A 26,804-nucleotide genomic window follows, 5' to 3' on the forward strand; every position below is an offset into this window, starting at 1 on the left:
TGTGGAATCCTTGCATGATTGTGGGATGGCTTGTAGTTGAAGCGCGCTTTTAAATACTATGATTAAGAGATCTGCCCAAAAAGCTGGGTTTACCTTTACTGGCTTGTAGAATTCCATTCGGTCCTGGTGCACCTTCTTTTCTGCTTAACTTGATAGATTAACTTTCTTGCGCCAAAATCGTAAGCACCTTTTGCCACAAATATTATCCTTGAAAGGTGCACAAGGTTCAACTATGGGGCCTCATAACACCTGCTTATAACACCTTGAAATCATAGTCAGTAAATAAGTGGGCTTCATTTTTCCCCCTTACATTACTCTCATGGAGTAGACCTCCAAAAAACAGCGTTATAATTGGTCTTGCTTGGCTGCTGTCCTACAGCTGATAACATACCTCACTCCGAATACCACTCCTAATAATTTCTCTCTGCAGCATTTACTAGGGATTGACTAAAATTGTTGTCCTGTTATGTGGCAGGCTGGGCTAGTTTACTAGAGCAAACTGTACTGGGACACCCGAGCACTCAAAAAATAATAGTCGCTGTGACAAAGTAGTTCAGAACTTAAGGCATCTTCTTTCAAGTTTATCATCCCAGTTTTCCAGTTGTTGCGTGCTTATAAACAGCCAACAGCCGACACGTGTTTCATCTGGTGCAGACTTTTTCAAGGCTTAATGTTTGTCAGTGCGGTTTTAGATCCCAACGTGATTCTAATGGAGGTAAATATCAACTGTGTCCAAAAACATATAACTTACCACACAAATAAATGGCAACAAGCCATGATAAGCTCCAGAAGACAGATATCGACCTACGTCACAATTGTTTCCAGACGCGATCCAGTAGCTCTTGATTTGGTGAGTGGGTAAGAAATGATCTGTATGGAAGAAGCTAGGCATCTAACATCAGCCCAGTTGGTCTGCCACGTTGACTATTTTGGCTCAGCCACATGGGGAAAGGGAAATCGAGGTGCTAGGCGCAATTTAACAATTAATTTGGCAGACTCGTTGCAGTGTTCAGTATCATGTATCAACATGTTTTTTTCAAGCAATCGAGGTGAGATGCACACAGTCCACTTCAGGACCCGAGACATGGATAATTGTTAATTTATACATTCATCCCAACGCAGGTCTAACACTTGTGATCGATAAAAAAGCTTTGTGCTTTGTATTCATTTATTAGATTTGCCCTGCATCATTCTAAAGGAGATTTTAATTCGAATTTACCATTCATCATTGAGTTTTATGACTTTGTTTAACTCACTGATCAGCTATACGCTCAATTAAGTTTGCAATTATTCTCTTCCCTAGAGGCCCTTAATTTAAGAGCCTTAAATGGCAAACAGAGACAGAATAATCATATTAGAGATTCACATTTCTCACACTCAAGGAACGCTACATTTGATTATACTTTTGTTGCAGCACAAAATGTTACCTCTGTTAATGAGTTTAAGATTATACATAGAATTGAGTATGATCATTCATCTAAAAACCTTTCAGTTTCGAGGCCTTTGCACATTGTAAATCCATTGGTGTTCCTGTTGGTGAAGATGCTTTGAAAACGATTAACTGGGATCCTCAGCAAATGAAGGGATTAATGAAATGGAATGCCCTTCTGTGAACAAAGAATCTCTCTCCGAACTATTATCTCCCATTCTTACTTCTGATAAAAACAGCATTATTTTGGCTGTGATAATTTCAAATTTAATAAAACAGGTAGTAGGTACCTGCAGATCGAAAGCCTTTAAGTCTTTTCAAGATAACAAACAGACTCCTCAGCTATAATTCTGATTCCCTATTGAACGAGTAGAACTAGAAATCAAGCAAATAAGGATATTGGAAAGCATAGACTAAATTACATGGTTGGTGTAGTGACGAAAGCTCTAAATCAAGACTACAATAAGCAACTATGGGCCTCAAAAGACCATTTGCTGAAAAGCAACCTGCTGACATTCATCTTATATGCAGATCTGGTGAAGGCAAGACATTTTGGCATTTTATCAACTGTTTGGACAATCCAAACCCGTTGTAAAATGGCAAGTCTATAGTACCTTCTGAATGGACCAAACACATAGAACAACTATGTCTTGAGGAGGATGTTGCCAGCTTAGTTTAAATAACTCATAAAGATGGCGCTCCGGGCCCAAACAACTGACCAAGCAGTCTAAGATGGCCTGCCCTATTGGCTAAATTATCATTTCATTTATTTAAAGATTTAGCCCAGTTGTATACTTTGCCAACTTCTTGACATGATTCTATATTGCAACCAAAACATAAGAAGGGTTTTGTCTAGTGATGCCCAGACATCAAATTATAGAATAGCTGCATTGCTGAACAATGATGACAAATATTTTACCAAACTCTTACTGCCGGATCTTGAGAATTTGGCCATCAGACAAAATGTAATCCTATTACAATAGAGGGTCTTCAGACCCAACAGTGGACAATAATCGAGTTAGGTCACAACTTGTTGTATCAGAGAAGATTAGAACTAAGAGAGGTCTGAAGCAGGGCTGTGTTTTGCCCCCCCTGCTTTTCAGTCTTTACACCATAGATGTGGGTGCTGCTTTATAAAAAGAACGTGTTCTACAACAAAATTAAACTGTATCTTCTGTAGTATGCAGATGGTAGAATACTATTGGATGTTACTCAACTGGGGCTTCAGCATTTACTGCCGACTCTACAGCGATATAATACTACAAACCCCTTTATGGTCAATGCTTTAAAATCTTTGGAGGCGGCTTTCACTGGTGGATTCATTATAGAGATACTTGGCGGATTGAGGCTCTTTTGATTAGTTGAAGGTGTGAGTATAACTAATTCGGTGTTTGGATGGATGTACATGGAGGTCATTCATTACATCTCAATAAATTGAAGTGAACCTTAATTCACTTATGTATGTATTTAATCGTTCATATCACCTCCTTGGCTCCACTGCCATTTCTTCTATTTTAGCTGTTATTTCTGCCAAGTTCTCTTTTATATGCACAAATAGCTTTTCACGCAAAACGTTTTGATTGTTTCAAATACATGCAATCTTTGGAAATAAGATCTATATTTCAATTACCCCAAAGTACCTCTCATATTCAATTGCGATTGGAGTTTAACTTGGTTCAGCTGGATCTTTATGTAATGCACTACTTTTTAGTAGCTATGTACCATCTGAAAATTGCCCCAAATGGTACTCTGAAAGATGGTTTGTGGTTATCTGAAGTTATCATGATGGAATTCCACATCCATGGCCAATCATTTCACAGCTGAAACTACTAATTTTGGAAGAGGAATTTTCAAACACTATGACCCCAAAGTATTTCAAGGAAACTGCTAAGACATCAATGAAAGCACTTCACCATTCTGAAGATTTTGATTTTTTTTCACCAAACAAGGGGGCTGTCAAATACCTTGATGATTCCTATGTAGTTCATCCTTTCATGTGATATGTGTACAACCCCATTAGTAAATCTACAGGAAGTGTGTTCCTTCTCTTAAGGTGTTTATGCCTGGGTTGCTAGAGCAAGATGAGTGACAGAGGTACTTTCTATGCAGGCAGGAGTGTGGCTCATCTGCAGATGTCAAAGAAGGCACTTTTCATTCAGCCATGACTTGGCTTATGCAAAAATGACAAAGAGGTGCATTATATTCTTTCAGGACTGTGGCTGACTCAGAACTGACATAGGGGTACCTTTCAGACAAAGAAGACTATGGTTTACCTAGAGAGGTGTCCTTGGGGTACTTTCCATACAGCAAGTCCATACGTAGAAGCCTTTCACATTCAAATAGGCTTATACAAAAAGTGTGTTCAAGGTATTTTCCATACAGACAGGAATGTGGTACACTCAAGGGTGTTGTAATAAAATGCCTTTTTTTAAAAACATTTTTAAACTGATGTTGCTGGTTTTTCGACCCTGAGAGGGCACTGAGACCTGCTAACCAGAACTCGGTGCCAGTGTTCTCTCCCCTTACAAAGTGTATGTTGGATTGGTTATGCCCAATTGACAAATACTGACTTACTGATAAGTTCCTAGTATATGGTGCACAGGTTACTCAGGGCAAGTAAGGCAAAGTGTCCACCCAGGGTTGCAGCGCTGATTGTGCCACCCTGTGTGTGATGAAGTACAAAATGACTACTAGGCTGCCACTGCAGACTGGAAGAGCAGTGTTTGCACTGCCAGCTTCACTTTGTCATTCAAACCAGTGGCAAAGTCATCACATCCCTTAACAATATATACAAGTCTCCCCTATCGAAAACCTATAGATCTGAATGGCAGGGTGCTGTTTTGTATTAAGTAGAACATATATTTTTATATATGTCTTATCAGCAACACCTCCAAATTGTCAATTTGCTGTGGAAAACTTAGTAGCCCTACTGGCTAGTACTGGGTTATTCGCTGGCACGCCAATCTGGCTAACTCCTGAATGGTGCTACCTAACTGGGTACTGTAGGGTATCAAATTAATCATGGCATTAAACCTGACCTGGTGCCCAGGTTACATTTATTGTCACTATTAAAGCAATGCAACTTTTATTAAGTTGCCACTCAGTGACCCAGCTGGTCCAGCATCCTCACACAGGCACAGGCCAACAGACAGCTTTCTGCCCACCTGTGGAGTTGTGTGAACGACTCCCAGGCTTAGGAACATTAGCAGGCTGCTTCAGTACGAGGTATTACTACCCCTTCGCAGGAAGCCAGCTAGGCAAGCTTCAAAGGGGAAGCCAACTTTGATGGGCAATTGTCAATAACACTCCCAAGGGGCTTCCCTTTGTTCAGGTAGACAGGTTGGAGATCGGGCCAGAATAGGAAGACTAGTGCCCAAACTGGTGTTTCCGTGGGCATATAGCCCACAGGTAGCCACACATCGAGGGTGGGCCACCAAGCTCTTCACAGTCAAGGAAAGGTTCAGATATCTTGAGGGAGGCTAGAATAGTGCAACCTGGGATTCCCAAAAGCCACACATTGCTGAAAATCCATCACCAAGGTGAAAAAGACCTGGTAGCCCATTGGCTAGTGATCTAGTGATCGCATAGTCCACTCAGGACACATTCCTGAGATAAATATGGCACCCGTGGCACCCTGAACCTTTGATCACGTCAGAACTGGAACAAGGACTGAAGAAGGACTGCCCTGCTGACCCTTGGACTGCACAAAGAGAGGCTGCACCATTTGTTGGACCGCACCTGCTGCACTTTGGGCTAACAAAGTTGGGACTGTGCCTGTGGCTCCTGGTGTAGGGAAAAGTTGTGCTCTAGCACCAGGACAAATAAGTGACTCCAATGTTCAGTTGGCTGATCCCCTGGAACCAGCTCCAGGGACAAAAGAGCTGAAGAAGCCTAAACCGGCAAGTTGGTAGCTATATCTACAAACTCACTGCTGACTTCCGCTGGGTGCCCAAAGAGACTGATCCTCGACAGCCAAAAGTTACACCTGAGTCAGCCGGGCCTAGGAGTGTTGTTAAAGTCCCAATTGATCACCCAAGAGAGAAACTCGTCTCCAATAAAGGATTTCACTTCACCCGCTGTGTCTGTAGACCAGGACCCCAGCAGCACCTGACCTTCTTCAGTCTCTAAGAGGATGTTGTGGGACCCCAACCTCTGTGACCAAAGTCACCCAACAATTCCAGTGAACAGAGGAATAACCACAAAGACACCCCCCATTGACCATACAGCAACCGGAGCATTATTTAATCCTGAATCCCTAGCATCAGGACCACTCCATTAAAGTTTATGTGGTCATGCTGAAAAGTTTGGAACTGGACTTGAAAGCGCTCTGGTGGCCAGTTAGCTGCCCAGGTCTACCCCATTTCCAACCCCCCCTCAGACCTTCATCTTGTTGGATTTGTTTACTCTAACTGGACTGTAAAGCTAAACTAATTTTTACAAACTTTTAAAAAGTTTGCTGACTTTTTGTTGACCAATGCTTGTTTTCGGTCAAAATTAAAAGTGCTAAAGTCTTTGAAAATTCATATCTCTGGAACCCTCTGGTGGATTTTGCTCATCTTGGACTCTAAACATTCATAAAATTATAATCTATTTTTGTAGTTTGGTTTTGTGTTTCTTTCATGTTGTCTAACTTTATTCCATTGGTTGGTACTGTTAAATGCTTGACACTAAGTTCAAGCCTTGCTGCTCAAAAGCCATGGCTACTCCGAATTGAGCTAAGGTTGTTCAAAATAGCCTGACTGGACCCAAGACAGTTTTTGCAATGTATTCCAAAGTAGTGCTCCATAGACATGCCATATAATAGACCCAAATCCCCTCAGACGTCATAGAGGCGCTTTCCATTCAACTAGTGCTGTGGCTTACATAGATGTGACAGAGAGATATTCCATGCCACACATTGCTGGAAACAAGAAGTGTTATAGAAACGCTTTCCTTGCAGGCAAGCTATAGTTTAACTAGGTGTCAGAGAAACAAATTCTTCTCATGCAAGACTGTGGCTTCAATAGGGAAGCCATGGAGACACTTTCCATGGAGTCAGGACAGTAGCAGTGCTAAAGGCGTAACAGCCGAACTTTCCTTTCAAACAAGACTACGGTCATCTACAGACCTCGAAGCACTGTAATATGCACGGAGGCGCTATGTACGCACTTTCGAATATAGATATCTGACCAGAGGTTTCTTATACGAGCTTTCCTTATAGACAGGTCGGTGGTTTACCCTGAGGTATCATGAAGCCAGTCACCACGCAGAGAGGACTGTAGTTTACCTAAAGATACATTAGAGTTGTTTAGCTCACAGACAGGACTGTGGTTTACCCAGAGATGCAACAGCGTTGTTTACCTCACAGAGGGGCTGTGGCTTACCTAAAGATGCCACAGCGTTGTTTACCTCATAGGCAGGGCTGCGGTTTAGATGCCACAGCGTTGTTTATCTCAGAGACAGGGCTGTGGTTTACCTAGAGATGCCACAGCGTTGTTTGCCTTATAGACAGGGCTGTGGTTTACATAGAGATGCCGCAGCGTTGTTTACCTTACAGACAGGGCTGCGGTTTGCCTACATTTGTCATACCGTATTTTACCGCACTGACCGCACTGTGATTTACCTAGAGATCCCACATACGAATGTACTGTAAAGACACGATCGTGATTTACCAAGAGGTATCATGAAGGCAGTTACCACACATAGAGGGAACTTAGGGTTACCCTGAGGTGCCAATACCTCAGGGGGGGGGGGGGGGGGCGAGGAGTTCCACACAGACAAGACTGCTGTTACCCAGAAGTGCCGCAGAAGCATTTTGCACATGGAAGGACCGGTTGCAATCGGCATCTACCGTGGGAAGTCCAAGTTGGCTGTTGCCAGCATTTACACGAATTCTCGTTGATAGTATCTGGGTGTGGGTGATGTTGATTGTTCTTGTTGGCAAGCCAGGAAACCGGGTGAGACGGTTCACTTTCAGTGCCAGCTGTCACCGCGGTGTTTGCGGCAGCGCCCTGAGGATTAGGACTGCGATGCCCTGAGAATGCGGAATTTAATGGGCAGGCGCTACGGACCTGCAATTCCATCTGGGTTCTACATCATAACTGAAGGGCACAAAAGGGTGTTTTTGGTTTGAGTTTCGCAGGGGGACGTACTCGGGCTTGAGCGACCAAGGAGACAACTGATCCTGGAGTCTATGGTGGCTTTTACAGCTGCGGCACCGGAACCACTTTTAGGGCCAAAGTAAGGAATATTTTCGCCATCAGCAAGGCTGCGATTTGTAAAACAGTAGGCTTTGCAGCCCCAGTAAGGTAAGAGACAATGTACTAAAACCACACTGGGAAACAGCGAATGAGTCTTGAGAGAGGCGCCCTCTTCCCTGCAAATCGCATTGGCATGCATCAATGCTCTGCAACCACAGTTGTGCTTGCAAACCATTAATGGGTTCCCAGCCTGTGAAACTAGGTGGTTCCAATTCTTAAAGTAGAAGCTTTACCCTTGTACCCTATGAAAAGTTTGCAGTCTGTGAAACACAGCTGACCTCTTTGGGTGTGTGCGGGTGGTGGGGGTGGTGGTGGGGCGAGGGAGAGGCAGATAGGGTTCCGGAGTGCCGCTGTATGCCCCTCCCAATGCCCATTGCCAGCTTATGCCCCTTCAGCGGACATGGGTCCCTATCTTGGAATTCTGTGGATTTGGGTGCAAGGTCTGAGCGCTCGGACGACCTGTGTGTATGTATGCGGTACTTTTATAGCGCAAACTTACAAACGTAGCCAGCAGGCATTAGCGTGATGTATAGAGGCAAAGATAGTGAATGAATGGAGGGGTAGCAGGGTGCAGAGACCGGAAGTAGACACTTAGACTAAGGGTTCTGATTTATGAAAAGTTAGCACCGCCTTTGCGTCATTTTTTGAAGCAAAAGCAGCGCAAACTTACACAATATAAATATATTTTTAAAGTTTGCGTCGCTTTTGCATCAAAATTGTAAGATTGTTCCACTTTTGCATCAAAAAAATGATGCAAAGGCAGCACTAACTTTTCATAAATAGGCCCTTGGTGTATTTGAAGGCAATTGGAAGGATTTGAAAACGGAACCACTGCCTCGTTAATATTGATGGTCAGAGATTCTGCAAATCATTCCGAATGCCATTAGTGCATCAGTTGATGCACAAAAACATTATTGGGTCTCATCGTAGATGCTGCACAGATATTACATGTGAGATGATACTAAGGATTAGCATATCGAGCGCTTAGTGACTAACTTCAGGGAGACAGACATCCCTCACCACTTCCTAAGGCACAGCATTGCCCAGATGAATCTTCCTTTCAAGCTATAGCCTTTAACAGGAAGATGCATTTCGTAGACAACACAATATCGTTAATAATTAATATTATTTGTAGGATATCACTCATAAAATACTGCCATTATTAATGCTCATCTATGAGTATGAGAGAAAACTACAACTCACAGCCCAGAAAGCTGCTCCAGCTCTTGTTGGAAGCTGGGCACCACATCACTCCAAGTAGAGTGCCACTCATGCTTTAGCAGGATACAATGCCCTTGGAGCACCATCGACTATGTTTAAGAAGATTCCTGAGTAGCTACCAGCATACCAGGTCTTGTCCACGGAATTCCCGGGACATCGATTCATCAAAGTTCCAGGGAGAGTGGAGGTGAAATCATATACCCTTTAAGCCAACATGATATCATGTGGTGGTCCAATCACCCGCTCTTCGCACTGGACACAATCCAATTTCATTCAGAATGGCAAGGACTTGAAACTACAGAAAGAATGAGAGTTTCAATCCTGTCATTGCCTTCAAGACCACTGTGACTAGGAGGGCTACCAAAGAACTTGCCAGCGATAGCACCTACTACCCCTGACTACAATTATTCAAAGTCATTAAAGAAAGCCAATTTGTAACTCAGAGGAGACGGCTACTCTTGTTCTCATCTTTAGAAAGGAGTGTACTACTGACTATGGTCACCAACAATATTGTGTTACTAGAATTTCAAGGGCAGAATTTCGAGGGACAAGATATTGAAAGGAAAGTACCCTTAAGGAAGTATAGATTTGCTATGCCTAACTCCACATCTATGTACCTTGAACACATGTGTACTGCAAAGGTACATGTGTGCAGAGTTAGGCATAGAAAATCTACACTTACCTGTCAGTATTTTTTTGCTATATTTTGTCATTGATATTCTGCCCCAGCAATATTGTGGGATTGATATTCAGGGAGCCTACCTTCAGAAAGGCGCCATGTCCTACAGAAGAAGCCACCACTCCAGACCTCATCTGCAGAAAGAAGAAGCATCCCTCTGAGGTTGCTGATGATATAGTACTGGGTTATGAGTAAGTTATCACACCCATCTCCCATGACCTCTGACTTGATGCTGTGTTCAATGGTGGTTCGTGCGGTTTGTTGGGGCTACAAGAGGTAAAAGCAGATTCAGCTCTAAGTGATGGGGTGGATCAGGTACAATAAAAAGGGAAATGGGAAACTGTAGATTTTAGAGCGCAACAGGAATACTGAGCATATGCTACACTGTGGCATAGGACACCGTGTCTGACAGTTCCCGGAGACATTGTGAGCCACCTACCTGGAAAGTCAGCGATGGCAAGAGAGATTTTCATCAACAGAGGGATCAGTAGGGCTTTCATCATCTCAGTATGAGGGTTCGGGCCCCTAATGTGAAGATCTCTTCTGAATCCAAGAGACACACATGTAAGTCCTGTGGGGGACTGGGAGAAGCTGGAGAGAAAGCAAGCAGGACGCAGCAGCGTCTGGTCTTTGAGGCGTCCTGTTTCTGGCAGCCCTGCGCGATCTTTCAGGTGTCCAGCCTCAGGCCCTGCTCCTGGCTCGCTCCGTGCTCCGCCGCAGCATGAAAGACAGAGGCATGTGCAGGGGACACCCTCCTGCTTACGCCTGCCTACTATTTCTCAACAAGGACAAGGTATTGTGGTGAAGACAAGGGCGGGAGCTGAACCAGGAAAGAGGGCAAGGAACCCCACATGTTTCATGTGCCAACACTGGAAGACGCACCCGGGCAACTCCTACAGCCAAGGGCAGGCAGGCTTCCAGGCCCAGATGTGAGATACCGTTCTAGTTTTGGCAGGGTGAACTTGTCGCTTTAAGAGAGTGGGACTGTGGTAAGGAAGAGGGGGCAATGAGAGTCGGGCATGATAACATTTTCGGACAACGTCTTTGCCCGGGCCTTCAAAGGGGCATGTTGGTTGGGCTTGGCGATGGTCTTTTAGCATCTGCGTCAGTTATTGCAGTGCACCTCGCAACACTCTGCAGTCTCTGACCAGAAAACTCCAGCAGGAGATAAAGAGGGGCTTTTAAAAATGAGCCCTGTATTCGTGCACAGAGCGCCCTGCAGCAGTGCGTAATTTGTGCTTGTTGTTTCCGGTGATGAACACCGGCACTTATTTTTGCGGGCCGACGCTTATTCTTCTGCCCCAAGCATTTGCTGCGAGCAAAATACACATATGGGAAAGACGGAGGAAGAGAAAAACGAAAAACCTTCACCATGGGTGAAAACAGAAAGCTGCAAGAGTGAGCTGAAGGGGCAGGGAGTGACTGTAAATGGATTGAAGAGGGCCGGGATAGCTTCAGGATTACCCTGCCTCAGTATTCCGTGTTCCCTCATTTAATTGCAGCAGCCGCTTGTTTAAGAGGAGGGCTTTAAGCACCGCACGTTTTTATTTACAAATTAAGCACTGCCCTGCAGCCTCTCTTCACCCCTCCACTGTATGTGCAACGGTCCTACGGCCCCGGTAGCTTGTCTGGTTGCTCCTACTATGGCCACACTGTAAGGCAGGTTTGAGAGACCGGGATGAATCGGTTTGGGGAACCCGAGTAGGAAAACAGGAGGGAACGCTGCAAATGAGGGCTGATGGTCCCTGCTTCATCGCCGCGAGAAGGAGCCACTGAATGACGACAGGAGGTGAGTAGAGAGGAAATGGTCAGCAGGGTTGGCTCTATGGCGGTGCCACCGGTGCCGCCGCATCGGGCGTTGATTTTTAGGGTGTGGGCGCTTCGGGTGCTTGCAAGTATATTATATTTTTAAAAACACCTGCTGCAGCGTTCCTTGCTTCCAGCAATAGTCAGGCAAAATTGTAATGTCAAGATAACTCTGGTGATTAATGGGCCTGCTGGAGAGAGAGAGAAATGGGATTTTGTCTAGTGGAAGATCCATATGTCATAAGGCAGCGCAGATGGTTAATATGCCTACTGCAAAGAACGTGTCCCATGCACATTGCAAAGTGTATATATATAGTGTAAATGGGTAAGTGGGTTACAGCTTTTGTTGGAGATATCCTTTAGTTACTTGCAGTTTCTAATTTAAAATCCTAACGTGGAACAGTGAGCTACAATCTGTGACCTAAGAGCTGTGGAAACTGCAAGGTATAGGTTAGAGCGTTTTGTTTTTTAATCCGCTCTTTCATTTGCCTAATGTTGTAAAAAGGGTTCATTTGGGTAAAAATCAATTCTTATAAGTAAAGACAACCCCAACCATGGTGGTACTTTTAAAATCCTGAGTTTGTGCTTCTCCAGATCAAGCGCTCTTAAACTGCACTGCCTATCAGTGTGAATAAGGTGACTCCTACACCTTGTAGGTCCTTGTAGACCTCCTGTAACATTTTCGATGCACTGATACACACACACATGGATTGCTGTGCCTCTTTGTAATGTGTTTGTGATGTAAAGTGCTCTGACACACCACACTAGTATGAGTGGCGCAATAAAGCGAATTAAATGCATGTGAGAGAGAGTGGTTCTGGAGACTAGAGGGCACTGTTGAAGGGTGGCAGTCAGAGTGGTGGGAGAGGGCGCCAACACACATTGCCGCACGGGCGTCACCAGCGGTAAAGCCGGCCCTGCTGCTCAGGTGGAAGACTTGGTGCCAGAAATGCCTACGTCTGTGTGAGGGGAGGAAGCAGTAGGCGGGACCGGTTTAGCAGGCAGTGACGCAGTTCTGGGTTGAGGCGGCTCGATCAAGCATTGGCAGTTTGATTATTAATTATAGCACGAGGGCGGTACAGGATGAGGTGCACTGGCGGAGCTTTTGGGGAATTCCCGACCTATGCATCGGTTGGCTTCGTTGCCTTACAGACATAGAATAGTCGTTACCAGATACACCATTCTCCCCTTTACCCGGCTTTCCTAAATAAAAGGCAGCTCTAGCAGCATGACAGTCCCCGGGTGCATCGCCTCACAGTGACGCGTCCAGTGGGCTGGGGCACTCTGGCAGTCTGGTTGCATTGATGCAAGACTTGTCGTCCTTGTTATGCACTTTTTACCCTTCGTTCACATATACGGTTTCTAATACCCATGCAACACATGAACCGATGACATATAAAATAATTCTTCTACCAGGTATTCAGTTTAGCAATCACACCGTCTTAAAATTCCGGCAAATAAAATATAAAAATGCCACAGTTTTCAGCCTAAGCCCAGCTCATACACCCCCTCAAGCGGTAATGCCGCTATAGTACATAGTGTTAAGCTACCTCCTAAAAAATATCGAGGATTGGCGTATCGTATCCCGCCCTATCGGCAGTGCTTAATTTGAGCCGGTGGTTGCCCAATGGTCACCAGCGCTTATTTTTGGAGACAGGCGCTTATTAATCTGAATCAGACTTTTACCCAGAGCAACAGAGGGACAAACAAATAAAGTGGGAAGCGGGAGGAAGAGAAAGATGGCAGAACAGACACAACGGGAGAAAGCAGGAACCTTCAAGCCCGAGACAGAGATTTCTGATAGTGGATTAGAGAGCCTTGAGGTGGATTTAAGGCTACTAGTATTCAGACATCGCACATTTATTAGCACCGGCCGCGGGCTTCTGAGCAGAGCTTCGGCACCCACACTCTTTATTTTGCAAATTGATCACTTCCTATGGGTATATAAAGCAGTACTTTATAATCCCACCCTGAGCAAAATTTATTTTGTGTCGACCCTCCTCCCCTCCAAGCAGACGTGCGTGGAGAAGATTGCTTTTTTGGAGTATAAGGTACACAAGGGCAGGAAGCTTCTTCAGTTGTGATGCACAGTGGAGACTGTACTGCGTTACGAGGGGTACAGGACTGGACCTTTACTCTTGCCTGATCACTCCAGGAACCTGCAGCATCTCTCACTGCTGAGTCCTACACTGCTTCTGGTCAGCCGGCAGAGCTTCTGTGCCTCCTTCAAGAGTAAGGCCTACTCTGATGGTGATATTTAGGGGCAGTTTTATGAAAAGAGCAGAAAGCAATGCCCAAGGCTTTGAAGGTAAAGGTGGTCATTATGACTTTGCCGGTCTTCCTTGAAGACCACCAAAGCCGCGGGTGCCAGAAGACCACCAGTGCTGGCGGTCTTCCGCCCACCATATTACGGGTCCTGCTGGATTTCCGCCACACTTTGGGCGGAAATCCAGCAGTAGTCGTGCTGGTGGGCAGAGGCGCATGGGCAGTTCCACCACCGGCCCCGCCCCACCAGAAGGACACCACCTGTCGTATTATGTGCATCACTTCCCGTTCCCTGCTAGACGACCTCCTCCCCGGACCAGGTAAGTTGATCGTCCGACAAGGGATTGGGGTGGGTGAGTGGGGGGTGTTTGTGTGTGTGTAAGTGGGTGTTTGCATGCATGGTTGAATGCGTGTATGAGTGCTGAGGTGAATGCGAGGATGGATTTGTGTGAGTGAATGTGTGAATGTAAGTGTAAGTGAATGAGTGTATGCGTGGTGCGTGTGCGTGTCGGTATGCGTGTGCATGTATGCTGGGAGGTAGGTGCTGTACCTGTAAAGGGGGGTGGAGGACGCTGTACCTTGCTGGGTGGGTGAAGGAGTTGTCTACTGATGACAGGGAAGAAATTCTCTGTCACTGGTAGCCTTTCCGTCAGGGTTTTCGTGGTGGTACTACTGCTGTGGAAACCTTGGTGAAAAGGTAGCTTCTAATACCACCGCCGGTCTTCTGTCGACCGCAGTGGGTCCGACCTCCATGGCGGTATGAGTGGATATGTGGCGGGTTGTCCTCTGCCAACCCGCCACACTCATAATGTGGCGGTCTTTACTGCCAGCCCGTTGGCGGTGAAACCACCACCTTTACCCTGGGGGTCAGAAGACCGCCAGGGTCATAATGACCACCAATGAGTTTCTTGACAGGGAGCCAGTGAAATTAAGATGTGATTTGGCTGATTGATATATGGAGATCCAAAGGATTAACCTTGCTGCACCATTTGGAATGACTTGCAGGCCGTCAAGCAGGCGGCTGGGCAAAACCATGTACACGGCATTCTCATAAACAAGTCTGGAAGTATTGAATGCTTGTACAACGGATTTTCAGTTTTTTTTCAAAGTGTGGATAAGAAAAAGAAACAGACGTACTGGCCAGGAAGAAAGCTTGTTGTAAAACCAGACCCTTAGATTATTTGCTACTGAGGTAGGGGTGGAAGCAGGGCCCAGCTCAGCTGGCCACCAGTTGTTAGGCCTCCCAACATCAGCGTTGCCAAACAGGAGTTACACCTCAAACAATTCTCTTTCACTCCACAACCTCCACAAGGCATCTTTTAAAGACAAGATGGCCAATTGGGAGAAGATGTGGGTAATGACCAGAGTTGCCGACTTTGGAGCTGGGGAACCAGGTTCAAGTCTCGGCATCTGCTCATCATTCAGTGATTCTGGGCAAATCACTCAATCTCTGCGTCCCTCCAATACCTTGGGGTTGAATTATAGCTATATAAAACTCCCCCCCACAATGACACCTTTCTTCCAAGTGACAGGATAAGTTGTGTGTCTTCAGCGTATGAGATCACCTGAATAACAAATGCTTCGATGATGGAAGCCAAAGGTGAAATATACACATTAAACAGTGTGGCACTCAAAGAGGAGCCCTGAGAGTCGCCATAAATGAGTAATTTTGAAGAGACAGTGAAGGGCTCATGGATAACTGATTGCCCCTATCAGAAAGGAAAGAATGAATCCACTGCAAGGCAGACACACCCACCACTAATTCTGCCAGGCTGAACAACATGTGATGTGAATTAATGTTGAATGCCTCCGACAAATCAAAGAAGATTAGGGCAGCCATCTGACCCTGATCTAGGCTAGTCTTCAGTGATTCAGAAACTTTAAGCAAACCTGTTTTTGTGTTATGTATAGAGCGAAAACCAAATTGGATGCAGCTATTTGTGCTGTTCCAAACACTTATTCAGCTGATGGTAAACTAGTTTCTCAAGCATTTTGAAGTGGCTGGCAGCAGGGAAATGGGTCTGAAAGTAACCATCTTTGTCTGATCATCCAAGGGTTTTTTGAGGAGAGGAATCACTGCCACTTGTTTTCAGTTTGTAGGTACTAGATTAGAAATGAGTGTCAAAATGTTGTTGAGGACAGGATTAATGACTTCAGTTGCAGAGGCAAGAGCACCAGGCGGAGAGGGATCCAAAGGGGAGCTAGATGTAGACTGTGAGATCTTCTGCCAAGATTCTTTTAAGGAGATCTGGTTGAATCTAAGAAGAGCCTTTTACTGTGGGCATACAATGCACCGACTCAGAGAATAAGTCAGACACTGTCTTTGAAAACGATAATTGAACTTTGTGCACAATTTCATCAAAAAAGGCAGACAGGTTATCACAAAGCTCTTGGGAGGGCTGGATCATAGCAATGCCGACTTTAGGATGGATAAACGCTTGGACAGCCTTAAAAGTTTACCACGAGAAGTTACCAGCTACCTTAGTTTTGGCAGAAAATAATTCGGCTTGCGGCCATCTTGTCGTTTTTCCTAAAATCTTTGAAAGCCTATTTATAGATGACTTTGTCTTTCAGTCTATAACCAGATCTCCAGTTCCTTTCAAGTAGTTTTCAAAGTTTTTTTTGGGATAGAGCAGGGGAGAACCTGGGACCAGGCTGAACATCTAGGGGAGTGTACAACCCCAGGTGGAGCAGGCTTTTTAGTAGCCGAAGACAGCCAACAAGAGATACGGTCTAGATCCTCTTCAACAGAGCAGGAAAGTGAAGGCGAGGAAGACTTTAAAGCATTAAGGAATGTCGTTATTTTCCCTCTCTGTGAGTGGGAGTTTCTTGAATCAGGTAGATATGAAGACACTTTAAGTGGAATAGGAGGTTTGAATGGAATGAGACAGTGGTCAGGCCAGATAACTGTCTGAGGGAAACCAGTAATATTAGGTTCTACACTGGAAATTAAAGGTCAATAGTGTGACCTGCCTCATGTGTAGCGGTTTTAAAAAGCTGCTGGAGATTTAGGGCAGCTAAAGCGTGAACAAGGTGAAAGGCCAGAGGGTCATTATGGTTATCCACATGGAGGTTCAATCTCCTAAGACAGAGCAGTTGGCAAATTTGAACCGAAGCGAGAGAGCATGTCCCATGAAAGTAGCAAATTCTGCTTTGTGTGATAAATGAGTGCACGATATAGGGAAAAATTAGGAAAGGTCAAAAGGAAAAAAATGTACCTATAGAGAGCTTTGAAAATGAGAACTACGCCACCCCCTTATGACCATTCTATTGTGATGAATTATAAGGAAGTCCATTGGGATCTCAAACACAATCTCCTGAGTAGTCAGTGCTTAATTTGTAACAGCAAGTGTGCCAATGCCCAAAGCTCTGGTCAGAAGCATGCGGCTAGTCAGCATGTCGAATATCAAGGCTGAGTAGTCTTGAATCTACCCCAGGCCTCTTTAATCCATTTCCCTGCCTCCTTAACTCACTCTTGCTGGTTCCTGCTTTCTTCCTTTGCACCGTTTTACCATTTTCCTCTTCCTCCTTCTTTTCCCTTTGTGTATTTTCCCTCTTTTGCTCTCAAAAAATCTTTGAAGAGGAAAAAATAATTGTCTGTCCCCAAAAATAAGTGCTGCTTGTTCCCATCGACAACCAGTAGCAGCACAGGTGTGGTTGGACACGATCCAGGTGCAGACAGATGCTGATGGGCTTGCCATTGGTATGCTTTTGGGGCGCCAGCAGTGTGTCCATTGCGTATGTCCACTCCACATCCACATATCTGTCCTGTTTATATAAGGTGTCGGGTGCATTCCCAGTCCACTAGAAGGCCAACTAACAAGATGGCAGGTGTAGGCAGCACAGTGAGGAATATGGCCAACCTAGAATCACACTCTTTCTGACAGCTAAAACGTGGAACGGAGAGTGTGATAATAAAAAAAACAGTGCAGCGAAAGAATACTGCTAAAGTGCAAAATAGCAAAGAGTGCATACCAATTAAAACCAAGTTCAAAATTGATTGGAGAACATTATATCACTATGGAAAAGCTCACAATTGGTTTAAAAAGATAAACCTTTACAAAAGCAGCATCCTGCCTACTTACTCCTGCAGCTCTCCCTCTCACCTTTCTGACACTGTTCTAACCTTCCAGATTCATACACCCTTCCTCCAGGGCAAACTCAACCCATCCTCATCTGCAGGGCGTCACCCTCTGTGCAGTTATTTCACCCAATAAAACCAGCAACATGACTACTGTTAACCTGAAAATAAGCCCTAAAACCATCCCCAACCCCAAAGAATATGAATCTCTTTTTACTTCAATGGGATCACTCTTCAAAATCCCTGAATCTCGCCTCCTTGGAAACTCAAAAGGTAGAGTTGTAAGCTTCAGGATCCTGCCCCACTTACTCCCTCCAAGTTCCTGCATCATTATACCCCCCCACACTCCCAGTGACTCCTCAGTCCATAATTCTACAGATGTCCACCCTCCAAGATTTTGGAGCTCTCCCTTGCTCCTGTCTGGTGCACTTCCCAAGCCCTCCATGCATGCTTCCTCCAGAATTCATTACCAGCCCATCAATATTGACTCCAGCAGGGCCTCTACCCATCTCCTGCAATGCACGTCCTCTTAAGAATCCTGTAGCACTCCATTCCCGCAGTATCCTCTCACTCTGGACTCCTTTCCAGTTCTTCCTCATGAGCTCCTGCAGTGCTTACGTACTCCAGGCCACTTCTAACCAACAGTGTTGCCATTTTATAAGACCTGTACCAAATCCAAAACTGTTCAAGTATAAGCCCAAATTCAGCCCAAGACAGACCTGGATCAGCCTAAAAACAGCCAAAGTTGCAGCTCTCAAATAATAGAAAAATAGACTTCAGTAAACATTTTATGTAAAATTCAATTTTCAATTATATGTGCATATTGTGGGATGAGATTCATTGGGCACCTGCACACCTCTGTAAATAATGTCCATATTCTATTAATAATTGCTCATTTTTAAGATTAATTACAAATGTGACCTTATAACTGGCACTTCTGGTCCAACAAATCCAAACCTGCCATTCATAAATGAACTCTGCAAAAACAGTTAATAATCCACTTTAATGAAGTCTAAGGGCGGGAGTGAAATCCAGCACAACTTGTTAAGCAATGTTTACATTTTATCTACTTGCCTGAAGATATTCAAACAAAGAAAGCCTCTTTGTTCTGTGCAAATCAAGTGTGTTTAAATGTGAATCAACAATGTGAAAACGTAAAAGACATGAGCTAGAGAAGTGTCCTGTCTGACAGCTGCTAGGAACACCACAGTAAAAAGAGCGGCCCACACCCCCTCAGATGAAAAGCACTAAAAAGATTTTAAAAAAAAGACAGTCACTTACTCTGACCAGTCCCAGTCCCACTTTTCCGCACCTCAGGCTCTTAAAGTTTTACAGGACCTATATGTGGCCTTCATGTTGCAGCAACAAGACTAAAGTTCACAGTTTTGAAAAGAAGCAGATGGGTTTGTTAGGGGTCCAAATGAATGCACAGCCATTGAGCAGAGAGGAAAGAGGTGACTTTTCCAAAATCTTCAGGGATACCCTCTCCTCAACATTTCAATTCTAACATTCCTTCAACTCTGCTGACACTGTCATGACTCCTCCTGTCCCATTCTACTTGATTTCCCTTCATCACTAGTGCTGTTCACCTCTTATATGACCGCTGAACTATGCAATCTCACCAGGCTGCTCACTCATTTCCATCTTTTACTGAGGTATTAAAGTGGGGCAGGTCTTAAAACTGACTTTGAAATGGGTCAATTGGGCCCTATATTTATGTTCTCAATTTTAAAAGTAAAAGATTGATCAGTGTCTCAACAATGACAGCTAAAAATCCTAAACTAATCCAAGTTAGCAAAGAAGTTCCTGTTTACATTTGAATTACTTCATCCTGCATTGCCTAAGAGTATTTGCTTTTTTAATATGTTGTTTTTCCGTAGTTTTATTCTTATGCAACCTATGACTCTTCTAAAGTACATGTTGAGATCGGAGTCTAGTCCATGTGTTTGGGTGATTTCAGGTTGTCGGTGAATGTTTATGGATGGGCATGTTTGAGAACCCTGAGGCTGGAGGCATTACCGTTTTCTCATTGCCTGCCAGTGGGTCATTAAGGTGTTCAGACTGCACGCACATCCAATACTTAGCCTCTTCGCAGAGAGCACAGGGCGATGGTCACATACATGGCAGTTGTAAGTGAAAGCAGCACTGTGAAAGCAGTTTCTAATGCCCATCTCTGAGCATGGCGAGGCCATGACTGTAGGGCCATTTTCCGCACCATATGTTTCTTTAATCCTCCATTAGCATCTCTCGCAGGTCATCTCTTTCCTTTTCACTGCCAGCTTTTCACACTCATTCTGTACTTACTTCTTTTTCGTTACAGAAGGAAATGAGGGGGATCCAGCTGGATTCCAGATCTGACACCTATTATTGAACTGCATCCTGGTTCCAGTCCTGGCAAAGTGAAATATGCTGAATTTGTCCTTTCAGAGCACCAACCTGCAGGGAACGAGGCGCTTTAAGGTGGCGCGACTCCCGCTGCGTAGTACGCACCCGGGAGCGTGCCTGAGCCATGAGCGGGCCCGTCTTTGCTCCTCATCGACCGGAGAGACTGGTTTGGGCCCTATCTCTTTATATTTTTTCATTTTAATTTTTTGGTAAGTTCTACCCCTCAGATAACGCTTCGGCCACTTGAGTCTTGTGTAATTTATTATGGGGAAACGTAATTTTCAGAAAAAACAAGGGTTCATCCCAGAAGTACCACCAAGAAACTACTATTGACTCCTTCATAACTCAGGCCATGGGAGTGATTGCCAAAGAAATTGACTTGGCTGAGAGACGGTTATCAGTGGACCCTGGGGAGGGCCCAAGTGGTGTTCTGCAATCAACTGTTTCTCCGTTATTGGATTCTCATCCTCTTCCCACATTGCTCCATGAAAAATTAAATCTAGGAGCCCACAATACTCACTCAAGGGTGGTGGTAGCTGGGGGTGTCCCTTTCGTTGACACACCGGCACAGGACCCTCAAACAACTAGAGACTGTGTGCTGGCAGTTAAACTGAAGTGACAGATAAAGCGAACAGTGATAAATGACACCTTGGGAAGTAGGGTGGGCACTTGGATGTAAATCAGGCTCAGGAAGTGCCCTCCCTGGATTGGGATTGTATCTTGAATAAATTTAAGTGTGTAGTTGAACAGTGGATGGCCCCTTTGATAGAAAGGTTGCACACATTGGAGTTGACTGCCCTCACTAAGGTCAGAGCAGCACCTGCAGTTACTGCTGCTAGGAACTCCACTCTGGGTGGTAAGATGAGTGAGGAGTCTCATTCAATGGGGGAGCCCTGAGTAATCCTGAGGCCAGGGTCCCCCAATTTCTGGAGATCTATCTAACACCCCATCTAATGCCCCTTTCTTTCAGTCTTGTGCACCTGGGTTATCGGCAGGCAACACCAGCTGCTCCCCGTCTCGGGGTGGTAGGGGGCAAAGGAACAATATATGCAAACTGCTGATGGGCTCTTTAGGGGTAATGGTGAGGAATGCCCTCATCGGCCAGCTCAGAGATTGCCGTGTCTGAATTTGCCACCTGAATGCTGCCCATATGTAGCAGTATTAGCAGGAGTCCACCATCTTGAGATATCCTGTGTTGAGTCTATCGGAAATTTGCAGAATAAAGTTTGTAATTGGCTGAGTCAAAACATAAGTTTTAACCTTATGGAATCAAGGTATATATTATTTGTGAGAAGAGTTGATTGGATCAGTTCAATGAGTAAGACTATTGAGGGAGATTGTGTGTTGATTAGCTGTCAAAAACCTGGTATGGCTAGAAGGTTTCACAGCTAGGCAACCACCTAACCTGCGATTGAGTATTAGGACGTTGCCATTGGGTTTCTTCTCTAAGCCTGTGTTCTTGCAAATTCCCAGGGGCCATAACGGCCTTGATCAAAGACTAGGGTTTTTTTCTATTCCCACAAGGCACAGATTCCCTCCTTTGACTGAGTTGGGTGAAAATTAATGACAGTCCAATACTGGGCCTCTGGTTTTCTTAGCTGGAGGCAAATGCCATGATGTTTGCCCGTGGGTGGGAACACCACATACTCAGGCAGGAAACTTAGCTTTCTTTCATGGAATTGTGCGGGTCTAGTTGACAAAATCTATGACCTCCAATGGGTTATGTTTATTTCCCATTATGATATTATACTGCTGCAAGAAACATAGGCGCTGGAGCTGTTTTCTGTGGTGGGGTTCAAGACTCATGTTGTCCTGGCAACCCCTTCTCCATGTTTGAGAGCTAGGGGAGACCTGGCCATCACACTTAGATTCCGCACAGTTACGAGCTGTACTGATCCCACTTGGGCACAGAGGGATACAGATTCTATGGGTTGTTCTTTCTGCAGATTTCCACTTTTTTGTTGTGATTTTTTTTAAACTATGTGTGTAACACAGGACATCAGAATGAGGCTCTATTCCAAGTACTATCAATTGTGGAGGAAAGGGCTTCTCACAGGCTGGGTTGCTTTAACATTTTTTAGCTGGGCATTTAAATTCTAAACTAAGTTCGAATCCCACTATTATAGATACTTTTTCTCTGGGAGATGGTGGTGAATGTAGTGTCGTCTGACCTTAGAGGTAAGCAGCTGATCAACAAATTGGGGCGGGCTGGCTTACATATTGTGTTGGAGCCGGTGGTTAGCCATCACCTATATAAACCTACATTTGGAGGGTGGGGTAAGGGGACTATAATTGATAATATTTTTACCTCCAGTAGTTTTGGAGATTTTTTCACTATGGGTCAGATTCACAGTTCACTGCAAAGTGACCATAATGCCATTGAAGCCAGGATGTTAAGCTCCATTCCCGGCCCTCAGACTGTGGCATTAGGTGTGGTTGGGCTGACCCCAAAGGATCAGGGTACGAGGATCAGTTGGAGAAGAATCCTGATTCCTATTTTAATGGTAAGGGTAGTTAATAGTTGCAGGAATATGCTTTTTATCTCTCTTCTATTGTATGAAGTACCGTTGCCTGCTGTTTTGGCAGATTTTCAGATGCTGAATAGTATCCTTAAATCCATTATGTCAGATCTTTTCGCACTCGCAGGGGGCCACAAAGAGGGATGGTTTGATAAATTGTAGAGCTGCAAGTAAGTGTTAGCATGAAGCCCTTAAGGTTAAACCAAGAGATCAGGAGTCTTACAGCCTAGCAAGGGTAGTCTATAAAGAGTCAATTAGAAATAGAAACCAATGCCTCAAGGAAGAGAGGTGGGAGCAGGTGGTGGATGCTTGCAAGCTGGGGTATGTAAGGAGTTTCTGGAAGATAGTGAATGGTAAACCTGCATACTTAGTTCCCCCGCTAAGATTGTAGGGTCTAATATGCCCGCCCAAAAATGGGTTGCCCATTTTGAGAGGGTTTATTCCTTGGATAGTGTGGAACAACTGACTGACGGGGAAGATGTAGTGTCTTTCCCCTTGGGTCTACATTTTAATTTGGAGGAGGTTCAACAGGCCATAATGGGGAGCCCCTCTAACAAAGACCCTGGCCCAGATGGCATTCTTATGGATCTATACAAGGACAATGTTAGTCTGTGGGCACTGATGTTGACCAATGCACTTGCCACACAAACTGGTATTCCCAAATCTTGGAAGTTGGCGGTTATTGTTCCAGTGTTCAAAAAGGGATGTAGGAAAGAACCAGGCTGCTATCTTCCTATTTCTCTACTTGACTCCAAGGTCAAGATTGTAGGGTGTATTGTTGTGAGAAAGTAGCCTCTTTCTAGCATAGTTACCTCCACTTTTGGACTGTTTGTGAATGTGCGTCAGTGTGTTTTTACTGTGTCGCTGGGATCCTGCTAGCCAGGACCCCAGTGCTCATAGGTAAAAACCTATCTGTCAGTGTGTTTTGCCTGTCTCACTAAGATCCTGCTAGCCAGGACCCCAGTGCTCATAGTTTGTGGCATAATATGTATGCCTGTGTACTGCCTAACTGTGTCACTGAGGCTCTGCTAACCAGAACCTCCGTGCTTATGCTCTCTCTGCTTTTCAACTTGTCACTGTAGGCCAATGACTTAATTTACCAATTTCCTATTGGCATACTGGACCCCCTTTATAAGCCCCTAGAGTATGATACCTAGGTACCCAGGGCATTGGGGTTCCAGAAGATCCATATGGGCTACAGCATTTCTTTAGCCACCCATACGGAGCTCAGACAAAACCTTACACAGGACTGCCACTGCAGCCTGCGTGAAATAGTGCACACACTATTTCACAGCCATTTTCACTGCACTTCAGTACCTTATAAGTCACCTATATGTCCAACCTTTACTTGCTGAAGGTTAGGTGCAAAGTTACTAAGTGTGAGGGCACCCTTGCACTAGAAAAGGTGCCCCCACATAGTTTAGGGCCATTTCCCCGGACTTTGTGAGTTCGGGGATGCCATTACACTCGTGCACTACATATAGGTAGCTTCACAATGGTAACTCCAAATATGGCCATGCAACATGTCTAAGATCATGGAATTGTCCCCCCATTCCAAATCTAGTTTTGGGGAGCCAGTTCCATGCATCCTGGGGGCTCCACCATGGACCCCCAGTACTGCCAAACCAGCTCTCTGAGGCTTGCACTGCAGCTACAGCTGCTGCCACCTGACAGACAGGGTTCTGCCCTCCTAGGGTCTAGGCAGCCCAGTCCCAGGGAGGCAGAATAAAGCTTTTCCTCTGAGAGCAGGGTGTTACACCCTCTCCCTTTTGAAATAGATGTTACAGGCTGGGGAGGGGTAGCCTCCCCCAGTCTCTGGAAATGCTTTGAAGGGCACAGATGGTGCCCTCCTTGCATAAACCAGTCTACACCGGTTCAGGGACCCCTTCTTTCCTGCTCTGGCGGGAAACTGGACAAAGGAAAGGGGAGTGACCATTCCCCTGTCCATCACCTCCCCAGGGGTGGTGCCCAGAGCACCTCCAGTGTGCCACAGTCTTCAGCCATCATGCTTTCCAAGGTGTAGGGGGCACTCTGGAGGGCTCTGAGTGGCCAGTGCCAGCAGGTGACGTCAGAGACCCCTCCTGATAGGTCCACACCTGATAAGGTAGCCAATCCCCCTCTCAGGGCTATTTAGGGTCTCTCCTGTGGGTTCTCTTTAGATTCTGCTTGCAAGTTTCCTTCAGAAATCCTCAGTAACAACTTCAGACTCTTCTGACTTCGGATCAAACGCAGCCTTCTCCAAAAAACGCTGTAACTGCAACAAAGTGTCTACAAGAGACACTTTTCTTCAGCAACCTCAGCTCCAAGTCAGCAACTGCAACAGTTTCCATGGTGTGCATGCTCTGGGGACTCCCTGTCTTCATCCTGCACCAGAAGGACCAAAGAAATCTCCCGTGGAGTGATGGAGTCACTCCGCTGCGTAAAGCAGGCACCTTCCAAGATGACGACTGGTACCCTGGGACTCCTCTCACAGCGATGAGCGTGCTCCTAAGTACACAGAGGGTGGTCAGCCTCAACATAGACTATCCCGAGGTCCTGCTGATGCAATTTGGAGGAGGTAAACCTTGCCTTCCCCGAGAACGATGGTACCCCTGTGTACTGTGTCTTCTTCACCTCCTGAGGCCTCTGTGTACTCTTTGCACAATTTCTTCATGCGTAGCCTGGCCCCGGTCCCGAGCATTCCATCCTGCAATGCTCAACTCGCTGAGTTGTTCTCCGGCAGCATGGGAGCTTCTTTTGTTGTGCTGCATCAACTGCGTTTTGCACCTCCTTTGAACCCAGATCCTGCGACTCCTGGGTGTGCTGGCTGGCATTCTGAGGGCTCTCTAAAGTGCTGAGAGCCCCCTCTTCCTCCTCACACAGAGTTGCGGCCCTCAGGTCCCTCCTGGGTCCATCCAGCGCCATTTTGATGAAAAATGCACTTTTGTCGTATCCAAGGCTTGTTGGCGACTTCTGATATGAAATCTCATCTGCAACAATCTTCACGCCGTGCAACATCTTTTGCATCATGCAGAAACCTGCTGGCATCTTCCTAGGGTGCATTCCTGCAGTCTTCGACTAACCGGGGACTCTTCTTTTGCACCCTCTTCTGGGTTGGCGGGGGCTCCTGTCCTTCCTGGAACTTCTTTTGACTTATGGACTTGTTCCCCTTCCTTTTCAGGTCTTCAGGTCCAATAATCCAGCAGTTGGTCTTTGCAGACTTGGTTGGCTGCTGCAAAATCCTAAAAACAAGCTGTATTGTGTCCTAAGGAAACTTGCAGTACTTTACTCCTGCTTTTCTGGGCTCTGGGGTGGGATAAAGTACTTACCTTTGCTGTATTCTTACTCTCCCAGCAATTCTGCACACACTACACTTGTCTGGGGGGAATTCGTGATTCACATTCCACTTTTTTAGTATATGGTTTGTGTTGCCCCTAGACCTATTTTATCCCATTGCATTCTATAGGATTTCCCACTATTTACTTGTCTGATTTTGGTGTCTAGTCTATATATTGTGTATAATACTTATCTCCAGAAGGAGTATTGCCTCTAAGATATTTTTGGTATTGTGCCGCTGTAGGAAGTTGGCTCTGTATATACTATTTCAAAGTAAGAAATAGTGTGCACAGAGTCCAAGGGTTCCCCTTAGAGGTAAGATAGTGGCAAAAAGAGATAATTCTAATGCTCTATTTTGTGGTAGTGTGGTCGAGCAGTAGGCTTATCAGAGGGTAGTGTTAAGCATTTGTTGTACACACACAGGCAATAAATGAGGAACACACACTCAAAGACAATTCCAGGCCAATAAGTTTTTATATAGAAAAATATATTTTCTTAGTTTATTTTAAGAACCACAGGTTCAAGATTTACAAACAGTACTTTAAATGAAAGGTATTTCACTCAGGTATGCTAGGAACTTTGAATAATCACAATAGCATGTACAGTTATGACAAAAATGGCAATACGCTATTTTAAAAGTGGACACAGTGCAAAAATCAACAGTTCCTGGGGGAGGTAAGTAAATGTTAAGTTCACAGGTAAGTAAAACACTTACAGGGCTCAATGTTGGGTCCAAGGTAGCCCACCGTTGGGAGTTCAAGGCAACCCCAGAGTTACCACACCAGCAGCTCAGGGCCGGTCAGGTGCAGAAGTCAGAGTGGTGCTCAAAACACATAGGGGGTCATTACAACATTGGCGGTAAAAG

At 45.2% G+C, this 26,804-nt stretch overlaps 1 protein-coding gene across 1 annotated transcript in view; it reads right to left on the bottom strand.

The window, feature by feature from the left end:
• Positions 1–10,331, bottom strand: part of LOC138300552 (alkaline phosphatase-like) — a 188,818-nt gene extending 178,487 nt beyond the window's left edge. The window contains exon 1 of the mRNA XM_069240084.1: positions 10,008–10,331. Coding sequence (XP_069096185.1) covers positions 10,008–10,071 — 64 coding nt within the window. The 5' untranslated portion in view covers positions 10,072–10,331. The remainder of the gene's footprint in view (positions 1–10,007) is intronic.
• Positions 10,332–26,804: the final 16,473 nt, after the last annotated feature.

Source organism: Pleurodeles waltl, chromosome 6 (genome assembly GCF_031143425.1).
Source record: "Pleurodeles waltl isolate 20211129_DDA chromosome 6, aPleWal1.hap1.20221129, whole genome shotgun sequence".
Lineage (NCBI taxonomy): Eukaryota > Metazoa > Chordata > Amphibia > Caudata > Salamandridae > Pleurodeles > Pleurodeles waltl.